This window comes from Centruroides vittatus, unplaced genomic scaffold, assembly GCF_030686945.1.
Source record: "Centruroides vittatus isolate TY-2023 unplaced genomic scaffold, ASM3068694v2 contig_1276, whole genome shotgun sequence".
NCBI lineage: Eukaryota > Metazoa > Arthropoda > Arachnida > Scorpiones > Buthidae > Centruroides > Centruroides vittatus.
In genome coordinates, this window is record NW_027120815.1 from 478,495 (window position 1) to 498,867 (window position 20,373).

Here is a 20,373-nt window from a genome sequence, read left to right on the forward strand (position 1 = left end):
AAATTTAAAATTGCATGTTTTACTTTATTAAAATTTGAAGTTATGTCAGTTATTGTTATTTTGGTTATATTTTTAAATATAATAATAATAAATTTGTTCACCAATCCTCAAAAACTTCTCATGATTTACTGATCTCCGAACAAAGCAATTTATCTTTTGGGCTGCTAGCAACCAGGATGAGAACCTGATTTATATCATACAATTTATATACTGATAATAATGAAACAAAAAAGAATAGCATATAAAAATTTGTTAATTTAACTTTATTTTTAAATAAAATACAAAAGAAATGTGTATATGAAATTAAATTTTAATACATAAAAAAATTTTCATATTGTCCTTCAAATGACTTTGAAAAAGATAAAAAAATATCTGAAGTAAATTCATCATTAAGTTCCTAAATAATTTTATTTATATATCTGATTATATTAAAAAAATTGTAAATAAATAGTTCATGTTGTTTAATAAATTAATGTTTTATAATATATTATATGTAGCATATTTAATTATTTACATTCATATAAGTTTAGACATATACAACTTGGTATATGTCTAAGCTTAATGGCTTACTATTCTATACAATAATCAGTAAAAAGTTTTCAAGTTTAAATAATTACATAAACTTACGTGGCTGTGATTCTGCCATTTCTAAAGCAGTAATACCTAGAGACCATAAATCACTCTGAAAAATAAGTTTTTAAAATAAATGAACTGGTAATTACAGACAACACTTTTGTATTTACTTTAAATTCTTTAAATTATTTTATATATTCAAAGATGAGTTAGAAAAGACCAAACTTTACTAATATATATAATATATATATATATATATATAAATTGTGTTAAGTAAATCAGTTACAAGCAAGATGCTTCAGCTTATTCAATATATCCTTTATTAGCATGAGCCAGTAGAGTATAAAGATATTTCACATCACAAATAAATGAATTTTATAATAAATTAATTAAATAACTTAATGAATTGCTCAATATGTTTGTGGAGCATATGGGAATGAAACCACATCGTAGATTCAAATGTATGAATAATTTAAGTGGTTTAAAGAAGTGTGTAAATCAATTAATAATTCATATCCAATGGATGTTTAGTCTCAAGTTATTTTTATAAAAACATGAATGAGTTTGTACTGCATATTACATAATTAAAATAACTTCTTTTAATAATACAAGACCAAAAATTATATCATCAGCTTCGACATTTTCATTTTCGCTATAACTAAAACAGTACCGTCTGAACAGAACAATATGAAAGCACCTTTTTCGTTTTCTAGGAATTAATGCATCCTAAATTTATTTCTGAAAGTCATACTGTTAACAGAGATACATTAGCATGGCACAGATCACTAAAAAAAAAAAATGGTCTCATCTGTGGTTTAAAAAAAAAAACTAATTCTTTAAAATGATAATGTTCTCAAACATTAGTCATATTCCTGGTAAATGAATACATAGTAAATGACAAAATTCCATTATTCACCAACATTCTTCTGACTTGTCATTTGAAGATTTCTGAATATTTACAAAGCTAAAATTGCTGATAAGTCATCAATTTAAAAAGTTTCGACTAGTGCTCCCAAGGTAATTACAAATAACAGTTATAAGAAAACTTTAATAAATAGCAGAAATATTGAAAAAAGTGATTAGCAAAGTTGATTTACTTGTTACAAAGTTGTTTACTTGTTAGATAAAAAAATGTTTACATATAATGAAAGTGGATATTAGAAGTTTGGTTTCTTTCTGACTATATCGTAAATGTTTTATCTAATAATAATTTAGAAAAATTAATGCGGTAAAATCAATGAAATCTGTATATGATGAAAACTTGTTAATAAAAACAGTTTTTTAAAGTTCTTCTTGTTGACTTGTCTGAAATCAATATTTTATATTTACAATAAAGTTTAGCATACACAGATTTTATAGTGTTTGAATAAAATTTCTGCATCAATTTCATGAAAAATTATTGTTGTTTAAAATATGTAAAGTGGAATCCATTTATTGTAATCACTTTGAAACTTACTTATACTAATAATAGTAACTAACTGATAACAATAAGTGAGATGATAAATAAAATTAGTGGAAATTCTAGTTTTACTGACTCTGATATTAAAAGGACATCAAAACAACTCAAAAATGTATAACTTGAAAATTTATAATATAGTAATCCATCCAATATATAATTAAAGTAAGAAGTGCCAGAAATGTAAATTATTATATTGTGAGTAAAGAACAAAGTGATTATTAACATTCAATGTTCAAAGCACTAGTTAAGAATAATAATAGCACATGATAATTATTGCATTAATAGGCATATGATGAGGCTGAAAGTGTAAAAAACAACTTAAATGCCTATCTAAGATAATGTTTACTTATTGTAATCAGGGCTCAAGCTATAATAAATGTCCTAAGATATCTTGAGACATGCTCACCCTAATAACGTTATATAACTGATAACAATATTCATAATTACAATAGAAACATATTACCATACTTAAATATCAATATAAAAGCTGGCAAGAGCTCTTGCCCAATTTTCCTAGTACTTGAACAGGAGGTTAATGGGAACATTAGGAAGTCTATCAGGAAAATTATCAGACTTCCTAAGTTCCCAATAAGAGTAATTTTGTTGAATTATGATAAAAATCTCCATTAAAAAAATATTTATGTTTAAAAACACTAAGACATAGTAGCTTACCCTTTGATCTTTATCCATAAAAATATGAGAGTATCAATGCCCCATATATAGAAATAATTCTGCCAAGTTTTAAAATTTTTGGTTCATCCAGTGGTTAAATATAATGCAAAATAGATGGGCATATGCATAATTTTGTAAGAAGTTTTTATATTTTTTGACTCCTGGAGTGTTAAAATATCAAGAAATGCAAAAAAAAAAAAAAAAAAAAAGACAGGAGAGCTAATCAGATTACTTTCCCTAACTATAGTGATTAGCCCTTTATTATTTTCATGGTTGGGAAAATAATAAGGATGAAAATATAAACCAAATTTTAAAAGAAAAAAAATTTACAACACATTTTATGAATTAATTTTAATCATTATTATGAAACAAATCATTTGAATTCTTAGATTAGTCTAAATGTTACATAAAAAAAACAACATTATTATTATTACATTATTTCTAGAATTTAAATAGTTATATAAAATACAATCCATATTCAATTTGTTTAGTAAAAATTATTAAATTGCATGCAAAAGCATAAAGCTTTCTGATAAATTATAATATATAAATTATTACTTACAGAATACACATAAAAAAATTAATTTATGCATATCAATGCTTATTTTAATTATAAAGTAAGATCAATTCTGTATTGCCCAAGCACAATAAAATGTTAAAAAATGATATTTAATATACTGTGTGTGTGTTATGTATTGCATGCATGTAAGAATGTACATAAGATTAAATCATGCAATATAGAAAAAAATTAATCTGGAAGTTTGTTATTAATATCCTTGTGATATTCAAAATATAAATTTTAATCCAAATAAAGTATTAAGAGGGAATAATCTCTTAATATTTTATTCAGACTGACAAAAAATTTCACACTATATATCTATATTCTTCTTGTTTATTTGTTTAAAAATTATGTGGAAATAAGAAACACCTCAGCCACAATTTCAACATTATATTGTGAATTCCTTAATTTAAACATTCTCCATAACAATCATAACAATGATACTAAGATGTTACTATTCATTCTTATTTCAATAAAATGATTATATAATTTATTTTTAGTTTACTGATAAAAGATAAATATTTATACAAAAAAAATCTCAAATTCCATTCAAAAAACTGTCAAATGTGAACAACAAACAATATGAGTCATTACTCACTTAATTTCTGAAATTAAGTTACATCAAAAGCTGCTGGTTTACTACTCTAAAAAAAATTTGAAAGATCAATTAAAACTTAGTTTAAAAAAAAAAGAAATTTATCTATATTTTGCATTACTGATAAGAAATTAACGTATTGGAGAATTTACTAAATACTTTATGAGAAAATTTCTTCATTTTTAGTATATATATTATGAAGTTAAACCTAAAGAATTAATATATAGGAGTTAAACCTAGAGAATTATAGTAAATGTTGATGATTAAAGTTTTTAACCAAAGAAATAGAAATCTTTCATTATATTTAAAATGTCGTCTAGTAATTATTGTCATTAAAAGAACAAACATTTAGAATTAAAATTTGCTAAAAGTTTATATATTAATTAAAATAAATTACAATTTATCGAATAATCCCAAAATATTTACATGAAACTTTTTCAGCTTAATTTAGACCATCCTCAGTAAATCAGATTGAGAATATTTCATATGAAATATTTTTGGTTACCTGAATTAGCATTATGAATATATTACAGCACCAAGTTTCATTAAATTTTCAGATAAATATTACAGTAAATTATTAAATATGTTAAAAATATATTTCAAAATTTCCTAATTTAATAAATAACAAATCTTTAAAACAAACAATTTTAAGAAATTCTTTAAACAGAAGAAAAACAAATTGAAAATCGAAAAAATTAACTTCTTGCATTAACTGATTTGTTTCTTACTGAAGTTAAACCTAATAAAACTATCAGAATTTTAATTATATTATCTAAGATACAATTCTAACCTTTTCCGACGTAGTGACATTAGCATTTGTTTTAATTATGTTTTAAGTTTGTAAGTAATAAAATATATTAAAATTTTTATTTTTCAATAATTTCAACATGGAAAAAAAAAGCAAAAAATATTCTCCAATATGAATATAAGAATCAGAATATAAGAAAATCAATAGAATTTTATTAACATTTTGTACTATTTTATATTTTTCAATGTGAACAAAATAAATTTATTGAATTGTGAATTATATTTCATAACAAGAGCTCCAAAATTTTGCACAAATATATTTAATTAAGTTGTTTCTTTACAATAAAAACATTGGACATACTTTTTTACAGTTGTTGTTGAAACCATAATGATAGGAGATGATGAGTTTGATCAGACAATATAGAGTTGACTGGAGTGAGATTGAGAGCAAGCTGGATGAAGAAAATGAGAAGAAAGTAAGATTAACTGGAATAAATCCCTAATATTTTAAATGTGTTAAATCTAAAACTTCAGAATATAGTTGTGTGAAATTTAAATTTAATATAATGGCAAAAATATAGCAATAACTTAAATAAGAATGTACTATGTAATATATATATATATATAGAAGATCTTAAAAATAGAATAGTTATATTAAAGAAAATAAAATGCACCTAATATTTTTTTGTATCTAAGAATGTTAGTCAGCCTTTTGTAAATATAATGTAATTGAGATAAAGTATATCTATAAAAAGAATCAATTGAAATTATTTATGTAATTTATTTTTTAATGAACAATATCCTAATCAATAATGACAAAGTTTTGAAACTTTAAAACTATCATTAAAGACACTACAAAATATAAAATCTAATCTTCCTGAATATTCAGAATTATAAAAACCCATGTCATGTTATTATTTCAAAATAAAATTTTAAATAAATTAAATATTTACAACAGCTAATCAATAAAAAATATTCTTCTCTCCATTTTTATGAATACACAGATTAAAGATGTTTTTTTTTACAAGAAAGTGTAAAAGTGTAACTGTTTCATTATAGGTGTCATGTGTATTTAGACTGACAAGTCTTTTATCTTAAGTTTAGTAAAAAATTTAACACAAGAAGAAATTCAAATAATATTTCAGACTCATCTAAATCCTAGCATTACAAAAATCAAAGAAAAGGAAGAACAAAGAAATATGGATTTTTCTCTGTAAAGGTTTCAAATTTTTATACATTTTTTAGTTTCATCATTTGTTGGTTTACTATCATCATCTCATTTAGCCACACATTCCTCTGCTTACTGTTATTATATTGACAATTAACATATCTAAGTCAAAACAACTTCTAACTCATTCATTCCTTTTATTTAATCACACAAAATTCCTCCATAATATAAAAAAAAAAAATAATAAAAATATCATGTATCTTTATTTTATACATAATACTTGATTCAACTTTATAGTACATTATTGGTTTTCATTAATTTTCACAGTGAATTACTATAATTTTTAATGAAATATATAAATATTTTGAAGCTACAATATGTCTTCATTTTCAGTCGTTCACAACACAAGCAACAGTCCAAAACAATTTTCACTTAATTTTAAATTAAAAATTTTTAATTTTAATCAATTGTATTGTGAATTATGATATTGCCATATTCATCAAAGAACATTTTGCAATTTTGCATTTTTTTTTTTTTTGGAGGAGACATCCTCAAATAAAAAGTTGTCTTTGTAAGTGAAAATTGTTTTTGACTGTCACTAGTATTGTGACAATGGAAAATGAAGACATTTTGTAGCTTCAATATATTTATGTATTTATATATTTTAATGTAAATTGATTAAATTTACAGTACAATTGATTTTGTATTATAGATGTTTATAAATGATGCATAGTTATCATATTTTGATGGGAAAAGAGTATGAAACTTATGTTTTAAAAGTATTCTCTCTTAACACTCACAAATTTTTTTCCAGTATTCTAGATCACTGAATTTCAGAAAAAAGTACTATTCATTTTGTCAGAAAGTAATAGATGTAATTCTGTGGGGAAAAAAAAAGAAGAAATCAAGAGTGTCTGAACTGTACAAAAACTTGATTTTGTACAGTTCAGACTTGATTTTGTCAACACTGTTCTTTGTTATATTGATTATGTTTGAATGGCTATCTAGTGCCACTGTGAGAATTTTGGCACTGTGTGCCAATCTACATTTAACACTTGAGCCATTTATAAGCATTTTACATTTTTCAGAGATTAAAGTGAAGCTGTTTTGAAATTAGTAATATATAAATTACTAATGAATTACTATAAATTATTGACCATGTAATATTTGGGTGTATTACATTTCAGCTCATAACTGTCTGATAATTTTCATGATGTTTTCTTCTTTTAAATTGAATTAAGTTAAACATTTATCATCTAATAAGAAATTGCTTTTAATTCTGTATTATAAATTCTGTTCTCAAATATTAACTTTTTAATTTAGACATGTAATTTTTGATACTGAAACTATGTTTTATTAGAATATTTCTTTCTTAAAAAATATAAAATACTAGTACCATTGAACCTTGCAAGTCAACTTTTCTTAAATTATACTGAATTATATATGTGTATAAACATTCTAATGCCCCAAAAACTTTTATGTTCTAATTGCAATTCATAATTAAATAAGAATAAATGATTCATCAAATCATTGTCTAGCAAGTTAAATAAAGCAAAATAAAAGTTTTAAATGTAAGATATATCAGAAATTCTTTAAACAGATTTAAGTTAGAATTGACAAATATTTTTCCCCCAGTAAACATTTCAAATTATTCTGATACATCTTTACTTTCCATTATTAGCAATTCTCTACTTCTAAAATCAAATTTATAGTTTTCCTATGAACAATGAAAAATTACAAGCTTCTATATGGTAACATTACTGTTCAATTAGTTAATGACGAGATAATCTAGGTTTAATAATACTGAACAAAAATTTAGTATTCAAAATTTAATCATTTCACAAAATGGTAATGCCACTTAAAACAAGAAAAAATTTCCATTGAAAAGAAACACATCTAATTTAAAAAATTATTTTTAAAATTCTATTTTATTACTTCCTTTTAACTTTTTTAATACTACATATAATCTTTAATTTTGTGCAAATTAAAAAAATTTTTTTAAATTAAAATATTCCATCTAAATTAGCTATAGAATCACAAATAAAGAACACAATATATAATCAAATGAACACAATAAGTTTGTTTTTATGAAAGTTGTTGTTATTATTATTATTCTACAGAATCTCTCTCTCACTTTTTTCCAATTCAAGTCAGGAATGTTTAAAATGATATAGAATTCTATGAACAGATTCTGACAAGAATAGAGTTTAAAATATTTTTCTCTTTAAGACAAACAAAAACCTGATTGTATTTATTCGTATACATATACATTGGCTGACTACAATAAAATTTCAATAACAAATCAAAATCGTCATAAAAATAGGAAAAAAGATCAAAACATCATACAGAATTATTATATACTGTTACTTTAGAATTAAAATTAATTACAATGATTAAACTTTTAGATACATCCAATATATTAACGATATTGATAAGCATTATTTTCATTTCTTATATGTTCTTTTACAAAAGAAACGATCGTGAGATAAAATATACATTTAATATAGTTAAATTACTACATGAAAAATAATAATAATAAACATGTGATTACACCTTTCTTGCCACGGTAATTTCACTCAATATCACAATAACATTAGTATTCAATGTTTACTTTTGTTTTTTATTGAAATGAAAAAAATTCAATGTTTAAATTAGATAACTAACAATTAATTAATACATTAAAATGACAAAACATTCTACATTGCAGAACTTTATTTCTTTCATAGGCATAGTAAGTGTGTTGTTATAAAATGTCTTCTTCTTTTTCATAATGTTTAAATTAGAAAAATTTATAAATATTTTATACGAACTAACCTTTAGTCAAAAATTATTGTTATTATTCCATTCAACAATCTGATAAAGTACAATTATTCAACATTATGACTTAAATAAATCTATTAATCCAAAATTAGTACTATCATAATCCAAAATTTAGTACTATCATAATTTAAATCCATCATCAAGTTTTGTGATAATATGAAAAATTAACAGCAGAAAATTTATTTTAAAATTCTAAACTTGCATCATCAACTTCATTTTTGTCCTTTTAATTTTTTCTCGTAAAAAATTATAATAAGCAGTCAATGATCAAAATGATTTGAATTATTACTTAATAAAAAATATGGCATTCACTTTAACTTCTTTCATAGAATATTTTATAAACCATGTATTTGTAATATAGTTTTCTATACTCTCTTAAAATACTAATTTAATCTGATAAACAAAAAGAAATATTAAAAAAAGTTAATGGATTTATGTTCTTTATTAATGTATTATTATTTATATGATATTATTTTTTCTATTAAAGTGTATAAATTAAAACAGTTGTTGAATTAAAAGAAACTACATACCCTATTATCATAAGTGGCATCTGGATTTTCATCACAGGCTATTACTTCAGGAGCCATCCTATTAAAACATTTTACAATTAAAAAATAAATATTCAATTATTTCAGCATAAGTACAAAACATTTGAATTATTCAATACAGTGTCCTACCCAAGAATTTTTACTAACTATTGCTAGAATAAAGTAGTAGCCAGGTTTTATATACAGGGTTCCTACTCAAATTCTTGTTTTGAATTCCCTGACTTTCCCTGATTTTCCCTGACCAACTTTGTCCAAATTCCCTGACCCTCACATTTCTTACAGTGTGGAATATCGACATAATGAAACAGCATTTTATTTACCGTGAACATTGATTGAGTATATCTATCCCTCTTTTTTGCACAGTTGATATGTTTCAAAGACTGCCACATTAAAAAAATACAGTACATACCAGTTAATACTATTTAGTACATACCGGTACATCTTGTAGAAAAATGTTTGATAGAATCCAAAACTTCAATGTAATGAAAAAATAAGCAACAAATGAAACATGAGCTTTTTATTTTATCATTACTTATCATTATTATTTGTATGTAAATCTAGTAAATACAAGATAGCATAAAATCAACAAACGGTATTTGATATACAGTACAAATAGTACTGTACTGTGCTTAAAATGAACTCTCGACTTAGAAACACGTAATTTTAAAACCAATCTTTCAACAAAAAGAGTAACTTTTTTTAAACAGCAACATAATTTTAACAAAAAGTTAAATTTAAAAATTTTCAAATAAAGCATTTTTTCCCTCAAAAAAATTGATCATGTAAAAAAAGAATTAGTTTTCTTTTGTCAACCACATTATATACAATCTATTTTTACACAATTTTGAAATAAAGAGGGATAGGTGTAAGTTTACAGTATAGCTTCTCTAACAAATGTATCTAATTTATTGTAAAATCTTTTTATTTTTACAAAATGGACAATCAAAATACAGAGAAACTTCTTAGTATTAATTCTCTGTTTTTCAAAATACAGATAATTAGAAAATAAAAAATTAATTACAATTCACAAAATAGAAGAACTATTAATGTAGTTTTAGCTTTTTCTCCTCAAGTGTATTTATTTTCATTTCAATCTCTTTTTCTTCCTTTTCATGATCTTTTCTTAACATTTTCTTGTGTTGTTTTAAATCCTTAAGTTGTTGTGTAAGTTTTCTTTTTTCTTCAGCCCTCAATGCCTGCTGCTTCTGAATATCTTTTTTCTGTTGCAGAGATGCAATATATCGCTGTCTAGATCCTCTGACTGTTAACAACATTTTCTGGTCTATATTTATTTGATCAATACCACCGGCAAAATGGATCCCATCATAAACTAAGCGTTGAGCAACTAAACTTTCTTCCTTAAGATTTTCACTCAACAGTGATTTGTTAACTGAAAAACCACTCTCAACACTTGCATTCCCATGTGAGAAAGAAAGAGAAATTTTGATAATAGACCATAGATCTTGCAGTTGCCTATCATCCTTCATAATTTCACAATAAAATGTGTCCAGACCATCATCATCACTCCTTTCAGATATGAAGTCCTCAAACTTTGTAGAATAGGGTTTTATGGATACTTTATTGCAGAGTATATTATACTGTTCTTTTGCTTTGACAGCACATCTTTCATCAATCCTGTTTGTATCATGTAGAATCTCCAGTAAAGCATTGAAATACAATTTTCCAACATTTGATTGCATTTTAATAATTTCTGGGTCTAAGCTGCTCAAAGCCTTCACACATTTGTACTTGACAGGTCCCTTCTCAATAATCTTTTGTGTCATCACTTTCAGCACTTTTTGACAATCTCTTAGAAAACACAGAATATCTTTATCGCTTACTTTCAATTCTTTTAAAACCTTTTTTGCTCCAAAACCAATATCCAAATTCTTAAGATGTACCAAGTTTTCATTAGCATTTAAATCTATTTTTAGAAACTGCTTGTCGGTGACCCTGTCATTTTTCACAAACTTTCTCATCAGATTCATTAATAATTGAACAACTGCTTTATAAAGATAAGGTGCAAGAGGTTTGTTGCTCTGAAATCGGGTGAGAAAGCTCTCACTTTGTGTACATATTGACTGAAAAAATAAAAGTTTAACTTTAATAAAGGGGTCATTGAGTGCCTGTCTCAAGAATGTAGCCACCTTGCTGTCTTTCAACTTTGTACTGTTGTTTATGTATGTCTTCACAGATTCAATAACTTCTGCTGCACGTTCTAAGCACTCTCCATTCTCCAACCACCTTGTTGAACCAAACTTTTTGGGAAACAATCTGCTTCCACTTATAGCAATGTATTCAGCACGCCGAGTGGGTGAGTCTTTTAGCAAATAGTACAAATTCCGTAGCAGTGGTAACAAATTCCAATCTACTACTTTAAAACCAGCTTTTACAGCACCATGGACTACATGTAAACCACATGTTCCCATTCTCACAAATGATTTACCAACATTCTGTGTCTCCATGTGATCTTCTAATTTATTCAGAAAACTTATGTTTACATTTGGTCCGTCCATACAGATATGAAGAATTTTTGCTAAGATCAAGATGAGTGTCTGAAAGGCCATTGAGAAATGCAGAGAGAAGATCATCTGCTGTACTATGATCCAGAAAGACACTATTTAAATATCTGGTCATAACCTTATCTTTACTCTCATCCCAGTATTTTATCACAAGATCCATTTGAGTTCTTTGAGCAACTTTGTTTAGTGATTCGTCAAAGGAGATAGTAATATTATCACAACTTGTAACAGCATCAATCAATTTTTCTCTGAAATAATGGGCTAGGCCATAATTTATTATATAGGAAGCTTTATCTGGACCCAATTGAAATTGTGTGGCTATAGCACTGTCAGGAAACATTTTTTTGAAAATGTTTTTAATATCAGAGCATGAATTGAGTGACATCTTTTTCTTTACAACTGCCAATGCCCAAGTTATCTCTGCTTTTATTACATCATCTTTTATCACAAAAGGTGTCAATGTGCTGCTAAGAAATGTTGATTTGGTGAGAGACTGTTCATTAATGATCTTAGATCTATCTTCCACAACAGAAGCCGTTTCACACACATTTTGTTGACTATTAGAAGAGTTTGAATTTGTCGGGGTTAAAAACCTTACCAGCGAAGTTTGTTCCGACTTCAATCTTTTTATTTCAACATGACTAGAACTATTTGCATGGGATATTAATGCAGGCTTTCCCATATTACTTAACGAGAAAACTTTACAACAAATGCAGCAAAATGCTTTTGTATCATCATCTTTTACAGTTCCTAACCAGGAATTGAATTCTGGATGAATAGCTGGATCTAGCCATTGGAGATTAAACCTCGTTTGTTTCCGTGCCATTATAATTTAAGAATGTAGAAAAACACAAACCTCGAACATTATTATTAAAAGACAGATGAACCAGATCAGATAGCAATGTGTAAGACTTGTTTTGTCACAATACTAAGTACAACATTCAAACGACATCCAATCCGCATCTGCATATATATTAATTAAAAGTAGTGTTGCCAACCAACTCAAAATTCAAATTTACAGCTAGACATTTTTTAATAAAAATACTCAAATCATACTGTTTCCATTAGAACTGTTTGGTTATTTTAGCTAGATTGTTCATAAATCCACTAAATTAGCTGAATTGGCAACTCATTAAAAGAAAAAAAAATGTTCCGTTGCCGCCATTTTGATTTCGGTTTCGATGTAAAGCCAGAGTTTTAATAATTATTTTTAATAATTTTTATTTATTATTTATTTAATTTTGCATTAAATTTCATCTTTTCATAAAATTTTCTTAATAATTCAGACAAAATTTATTTATTTTAACCCTTAATTACAATTCTTATAATTATTGCAAATCATATCACAAACCATCTTTCTCACTTTTATAGCAAATTTTAATTAAATGAACTAATATTATAGAATTTAAATAAAATAAAATAAATACAGAAATAAACATCAAACGAAATTACAATTATACATTAATAAAATATAGAAGTTCAGCGCATAGAATCGTAACTATAAAATCTCGTTCTTTTGCAACATAACTATAAAAATAGTTTTGGTGTTGTTTCGCACTAAGATACTAAAAAATTAAAATACATTTGATTAATTTTTTTTAAAATTTACCAGCTTTTTAAATTTATAATTAATTATAAGCAAGTTAACATTGGTTAAACTATTGGATTATCTAGTTCACTGTTTCTCAACCACCGGTCCGTGGACATTCTTGATCGGTCCGCAGAGAATTTTTACCGCTCTGCATTAAAAATTTTCTTATTGAAAAAAATAGTGATAATTTAATAAATAAAAATTTTATAATGTATAAATGATAATAATAATTTTACAATTTACTTCTGTAGTAATTCTTTAATATATAGTAAAGTTTTTTGTTAAAACACCACCGGTCCGCAAAATTTTTTTCACAAATTTTATCGGTCCGCGGGCCAAAAAAGGTTGAGAAACGCTGTTGGTCAGCCATATTCAGCAAACGAAATCAACGAGGCAGCTAAGGAGACAAATTCCCTGACTTTTTGACAATTTTTGACAAATTCCCTGACATTCCATGACTTTTTCCGAAACTAATGAAAATCCCCGACTTTCCCTGATTTTCCCTGACTTTCCAGGTACGTAGGAACCCTGTATATATATATATTATATATATATATATATATTGATGCCTTCATTATCATGCTTATTAGTTTTTTCTTAAACTAACTTAACCCTTTCCCGGCCAGGGTACCGATCTATCGTTACCCTGTTCGTTTAGCAAAACGGCCAGGGTACCGATTGATCGTTACCCTGTTAACAATCGATTTTTATAAAATTTATCGACAACAGATGTCAGCACTTGACGGCATCGTCTTGTTTATCGTTCATTCTACATATTTTTGTCTAGGTGGTGTTTTGTCGACTTAAAAAATTTTAATTATCGGTTATTTTTTCTTAATTTTTCATGTTCTGATAATTTTTTATTTTATTTTTAGCATATTCATGCAATAATATTACTATAATAAGTTGATTTATGCTATAATAAGTTTATTCAGCTATAATATGTTAATATATCGTAAATATTTAAGTTATGACCTTCAGTTCTGATATTTTATATATTTTTTTTAATTTTTAATTTTTAATTTTTTTTTAAATTTAAAATATTAGCAAATGTTACATCTATTGCTATTGGTAATCATATGTTTATTACAAAAATATATAGTCTTGTTTGATATGAAATGAATAAAGTATATTAGTTAATTATATTAGATTAAAGCAGAATAAAGTTCAGATTTCAAACAAATGTTTGATATAATGTGCGATAATTTCACAACAAATAAACGTACGTGCATAAATGTAATATCAAATTGTACAGAACAATATTCTACGTCATTCTGGCTCAGTGACAATAAGAATAAAGTAACCAGACAATGTTAATTTTGACAAAAAGTAACAAATTTTCAAGTTTGAATGTCAATTATCATATATTATTTTTTTTTTCTCATAAATTTTTCAAACAAACTTTATTGAAAAATGTCGTATTTAAAACTAACTATATTGATAAATATATGTGATTTTTTTCATATGAATCAAATAATAATTTAATTTTTAGTGAATTTTTAAAATAATATTGCCTGATTTACCTATTTTGACCTTGGCCGTTTTACAAAATAAGGGGGCGTGGCAAACGGCAGGGAAAGGGTTAAGTAATATTGTTTTCTGGCTTATCTTTAAAACACAGTTTAATAAATACAAAGTTCTGTTTACACATTGATTCTATTTTTCAAAAATACAGAATGCCTAGAATAATATCTACTATTGATACTTAATAATCAAATGATGTTAGAATTTAAAGTTGGATGGTAGTATGGCTGATCAATTGTGAGCCCAGACTAAATAGAAAAATTTTTATTCAACAATAAATTTTCAAAGAACAATGTCAAAAATTCATACATGAACGTTAAAATTATATATATATATAAAATTTTCCTTAACACAGTAAAGATCACAGGAAGTGATTGTACCTCTCCCCAGATTCACTTCCTTGCAACCATGACACATTCAGATGATGTGTCACTTTTGACTATGTATTGGAAACCCAACACCAAAATTTGCCTATTGGATTAATAACCTAACATGTCCAAAAACAGAAAAATTAACTAAGGGGGATTATCCCCAAATAAAAGAGAATTGGATGATGACAGAGTTCATCGTCATCAAGAGTTTACAACTATCCTTCAAGAGGATTCAGCCACACACTGTCGCCTAGCCCGTCATTGCCTAGGCCAACCTACCATTTACCAGTCCACCCGACAATATTCATCTTCCTGTTTACATATCATCAGAGGGTACTACATCAAACTATCTAACATCCTAGAAACCAAGAATCTGTCTACCTATTGCCAGCAAGTAAAGAACCTACCCACCAGGTACATACTATGACATCCAAAAACTCTGCTTTGTTGCTGCGAAACATTGCCAAACACTCAATTGAAACATCCTCATGATGCTGTTTTTATCCCAATGTGAGCAAACGTGGCACCCATCTTGCACACAGCTTTCTCATGTCCAAATTTTCTGTCAAAATGCAATGTACAGCACTTTTTGAAATGCCTACCATGTCTGCTAGCTCTCGCACTTTGAGTTGATGGTCATCCAATACCATTTTGTGGATTTTTTTCACCATTTCTGGCATGGTCACCTCACTTGGTCAACCACTGTGATGTTCGTCTTGGCAGCTCGTACGGCCTCGTTTAAACTCTGCCACCCAATATTTTATTGTTGTACACGAGGGAGCAGACTCCCTCAGAGTAGAATCTAGCTCAGTTTTAATATTGGTTGGACTGAAACCTTTCAAATGAAAGTATTGTATCACATAACAATGACCAATTTTTTCCATGTTTACAAATTCAGTGAGATTGTTCACTATTGATGGCTGTCAAACAAATACTAAACAATGTAGCATCTTCTAACTTCAAACTTAAGCTTTATAAGGTTGATACTTTCGAACACAGTCTTTTTTTCAAACAAGTACTGCCATCTATATGTCAGGTCAGGTGTAAGGAACTGAGTCCGAGCTGTATTTTTATTTTATCTTTTTGTTTTCGTTATGAGTATTTTTATTTTGGGGCTTATGTTTAGTTAGGGCGAAAGTTTCCCACTCACCCTCCGGATAAACAAAAATTAAAAAAAAAAAAAAAACCAACTTACGGTCACCGACGAAGCGCCGTAAAACAAAACAAACGCGCCATTGCGTGCCCGATATCGGAAGTCGGACGGACGATCCGATTGGAAAAAGGGGGAGTCCCCACATACACGTAGAAAGTAAGAATACTAAACGACTTAAAAAGACATCTCAAGTATGGAACTACTTACTATTAAATATTTTGTAAAAGTCTTTAGTAAATTGTAACACTCGCTGCCCAGATAAAATTAAAGTATTTGTTAGACAGTAAGTATGTAAATGAGGGGGTGGTTTCAGCCAACAAAGTGTAACGTCACCGTACCACTATAAAGCCAGCGAATTCCGGCAACAGAGCGAGGTGAGCTTTCCCTGACTACGAGAGGTGTACTATCGAGAGAGGATCGAACAGCTGATTCCAGATTGGAAAGGATAAGAAAGTTTCGAATAGAAGAAATTGAAGAAAGGATTCGGATAGTGGAGGTGACGGATAGATTTAGATTCTAGTTTTGCATTGTAAATAGTTTAAATTTTGATCTTTTGTTGTCGGAAATCTCAGGGGATTAGTTCTAAGTAATAATTGATAAGTTTTCTTTTGGTTGTCGGTTCAATGGCATGTCCTTTATAGAATAAATTTGTTTTGGACTTTAATTAGTTGTGTAGTATTTGTTCAGATTAAAAACTTGACTTTATTTTACTTTGTTTGACTAATAAATTTTAGATATAAGTTCCGTATCCGCGAAGTTCAGGCCTGGCTTCATCTTTCGCGAACCCACGTAAAGTACCCGTTGGGTCTTAAACATAGTGATTTCGTTATTCGGTGTTAATTTAGTACTTTACACAGGTACTTCTGGGATGACCCTCGTACCTGTAGTAATGCACTGTCCTTAAACCACACAGTCTCTTAAACCTCCTCCATCCTGAATCTGACCCGCCTACATACACATCTGCTCACATGAACCTAACAGCCATAGTGGTTTCTGTATCTCCCCTAAAGACCTAGTGGTGTCAGTTCTGACATAGTAATTGCTAACGTGATATTGACCTTTTGATCAAGTGATGAGGAAGCAGTAGGGGGCGCTTTGTGCATTTTCACACAATCATAAGTCAAACATAAAAATAATGATGATAATTGGGTTCAGTTCCTAATGTTGCACATAAGCTTATATATTATAGTCAATTACTGTGCATATGTACCATAATATAATATAACAGATGTATTGAACTTCAAACCAATATTTAATATTTTAAATTGAATAATTGGTATTATTATTAACAAAGAATCACTGAAACACAGGTAGTCAACCATCTTCAAAGAAACCAAAAATTATACTGAGAGAAAACTGTAATCTTCATAAGGAATTAATTTTATTTTCATTCTTAATTTGTATTATTATTTATTTTATTAATACTCTTTAACCTTGCCATTAGCAAGGATAATCAGGTGTTTTGGACTCAGTTTTTTTATTACAAAAGTTTTGGCCACTGACCACACATTTTCAAATAGCTTTCAAATATAGCAGTGCATTCATGTTTCCCTGTAAGAAGTCAACATTTCATTTTGTTATATCTGCCACATTCATCTATTGATGATGTTTCATTTTTTTATTGGATAACTTTCCAATTCTGCTTAACAACAACAGAAGTTAAAATATTTTAAAATTTGATTTTCTGGATTTTTTTTCCTATGCTACAAAGACAAAATATTTCTAAATTAATATGCCTCAATGTCCTCTATTTATTATAATCTTATTTCGTCCCCTAGTATATATCTATTGTTGTTGTTTTATTTAATTTACAGGTAAATTAAATAAAACAACAATTTTCTAATCTGTGAAACTGAGTTGCTGTATCCTTAAAGCCAGTTTAATAAGTCCTGTTAATAGATACGTACTATTGGATGAAATAAGATTATGATTACAAAATATTTCTCATTTTTGTTTCTGCATTATTTTTTCACAGATTGAACAGCATTTTATAATTAACAAGAATCATTATTTTGAAATGGCAATTCACTGAAGTAACTAGCTAGGCAATCAATGAACAAAATTACCTTTTTCTCAATAACTGGAACAAATTACTAAACACAATCAACAAAACCTTTAACACCCAGCAATGAAATTTTAATGTAAAAATTGACAAACATTTTCAATCTCAAACAAGATCTGTATCAGGTCAACTATAATGTTCCAAACTGGAATATCATTATTGACCTGACACAAGGCAGTCATTAAAATCAGCTGAGTGGAGCATCCAGCCAAAGGCCTGGGAAGAACACTGCAATGTATAAATTAGAGTCATGATAATGAACAGATAAAACTCTAACTTTGGCATGTGCGAAATATAATTGAAATTCTTAGAACTAATTGGCAGTGAAAATAGTTTTCGGGTGAGGAATATTTTTTTATTCCTTTTAAATTTTTTTTCCTTTAACTATTCACCATAAATCAATTATTTAACTGAAAGAATGAAAAATTCATTCTTAATATAAATAAATCATTCCATTATATAAAGTCAAAAAAATCTGATAAAACAGAATATTGAGACCTAAAATAAATTAACAATTACACACAAAATAAATCATATATATTATGAAATAGTAAATAAAAATGTCTTATGTATTATACTAATATTTTATACAGTATTTCATGTATTTATTTTTTTTTTTAAATACAGTAGAGCATCGTTTATCCAAATCAATTGGGGACTGGGGTTGTTTGGATAACTGATTTTTTCAGATAACCGATTATGTACGAAAAAATATATTAACCTATCTGATGTTGAAATTTTTCTCCATTGCATGTCGCTTCGTGTTGAATTTTTGTCGATTTTAAGCCTAACAAAAATTTTTATAATAATCATCGAAGCTATTGTATCGTTAAAAATTATTTCTTTATTTTGTACAAACAAAATAAATATATTAAAAAATATAAAAACAAAAAAATTTACAAGTTAATCTAGTATCAAAAACGTTCGATTCAGCACAACACAGTCCGACTGGAAAGCTTTCAGTTAACCGACATTTCGGTAGACCAGCTTTCAGATAAACAATGCTCTACTGTATTACCATTTTTAACATATTTAAAACAAATATTTGAAATGAACTAGTTTACCAATAAGGAGTTCCTATAAAAGTGTTTCTCCTTCCAATTGTTCGATCTAACTGAGCACTTACACCAAAATCCACTAAAGCAAAAAAAAAATTTTTTTAATGAATTTTTTTTTTAATATTAGCAAAGTATACAAAATTTTATTTAGAAAATAATTCTTATATATTGATTTATAAACTAACGCTTAACTTTAATCTAAAATAAAAAAATAATAAAGAAATATATAAAGTTCCAATTTTGACATTTTCAGCTTTATTATAAAGTACAAACATGTTTTTATTTTTCTTTTTTTAATATTAAAAAATCACATCTTATCTTAAAAAACTAAGAAAGACAGACGTACATGTGTGTTTGAGATGTGTGTGTGCACATGCACACACACACTCTCAAACACACAATAGACATTATAAATAAAAATAATACGAGGGCTGTTTCTTTTTCAACCTCTGATGGTCCATAAAACAGAGACAAATATAAATAACAAAATGAATTTATTACCAAAAGTTAGGTAAAAAATTGGTTACTTTTCGACATAATCACCATGAAGATTGAGGCATTTGTCTATGGATGAGCTTTGAAATTCCCTCTTCATAGAATGTTGCTGCTAATGACTTGAGATGGGCCCTAATGTTGTTTTGAAGATTGGCATTAGTCTTGAACCTCTGCCCTCCTAGCCATGTTTTCAGTTCATGAAAGAGGTGGAAGTCTTCAAACATTAAAAGTTCCAAGCTGGGTGGAAGTCTTCACCACCTTTAAACACCTAATGTATAGCCCCAATTTAGTGCAGAGTGCTTTCCACCTCTTTCCTGAGCAGGAAAAGTGGCTAGGAGGGCAGAGGTTCAAGACTAATGATGATCTTCAAAACAACATTAGGGCCCATCTCAAGTCGTTGACAGCAACAGTCTATGAAGAGGGGATTTCAAAGCTCATCCACAGATAGACAAATGC

The 20,373-nt window shown here is 27.3% G+C and overlaps 1 protein-coding gene across 4 annotated transcripts in view; it reads right to left on the reverse strand.

Moving 5' to 3' along the window:
• The window catches only part of LOC136988825 (serine/threonine-protein kinase mig-15-like), a 112,829-nt gene that overhangs the window by 41,967 nt on the left and 50,489 nt on the right, over positions 1 to 20,373 (reverse strand). For all 4 annotated transcript variants that reach the window (XM_067286816.1, XM_067286796.1, XM_067286807.1 and 1 more), the window contains exons 9-11: positions 19,429 to 19,501; positions 9,124 to 9,181; positions 628 to 682 (exon numbers count right to left, since the gene is read on the reverse strand). In XM_067286816.1, coding sequence (XP_067142917.1) covers positions 628 to 682; positions 9,124 to 9,181; positions 19,429 to 19,501 — 186 coding nt within the window. The remainder of the gene's footprint in view (positions 1 to 627; positions 683 to 9,123; positions 9,182 to 19,428; positions 19,502 to 20,373) is intronic.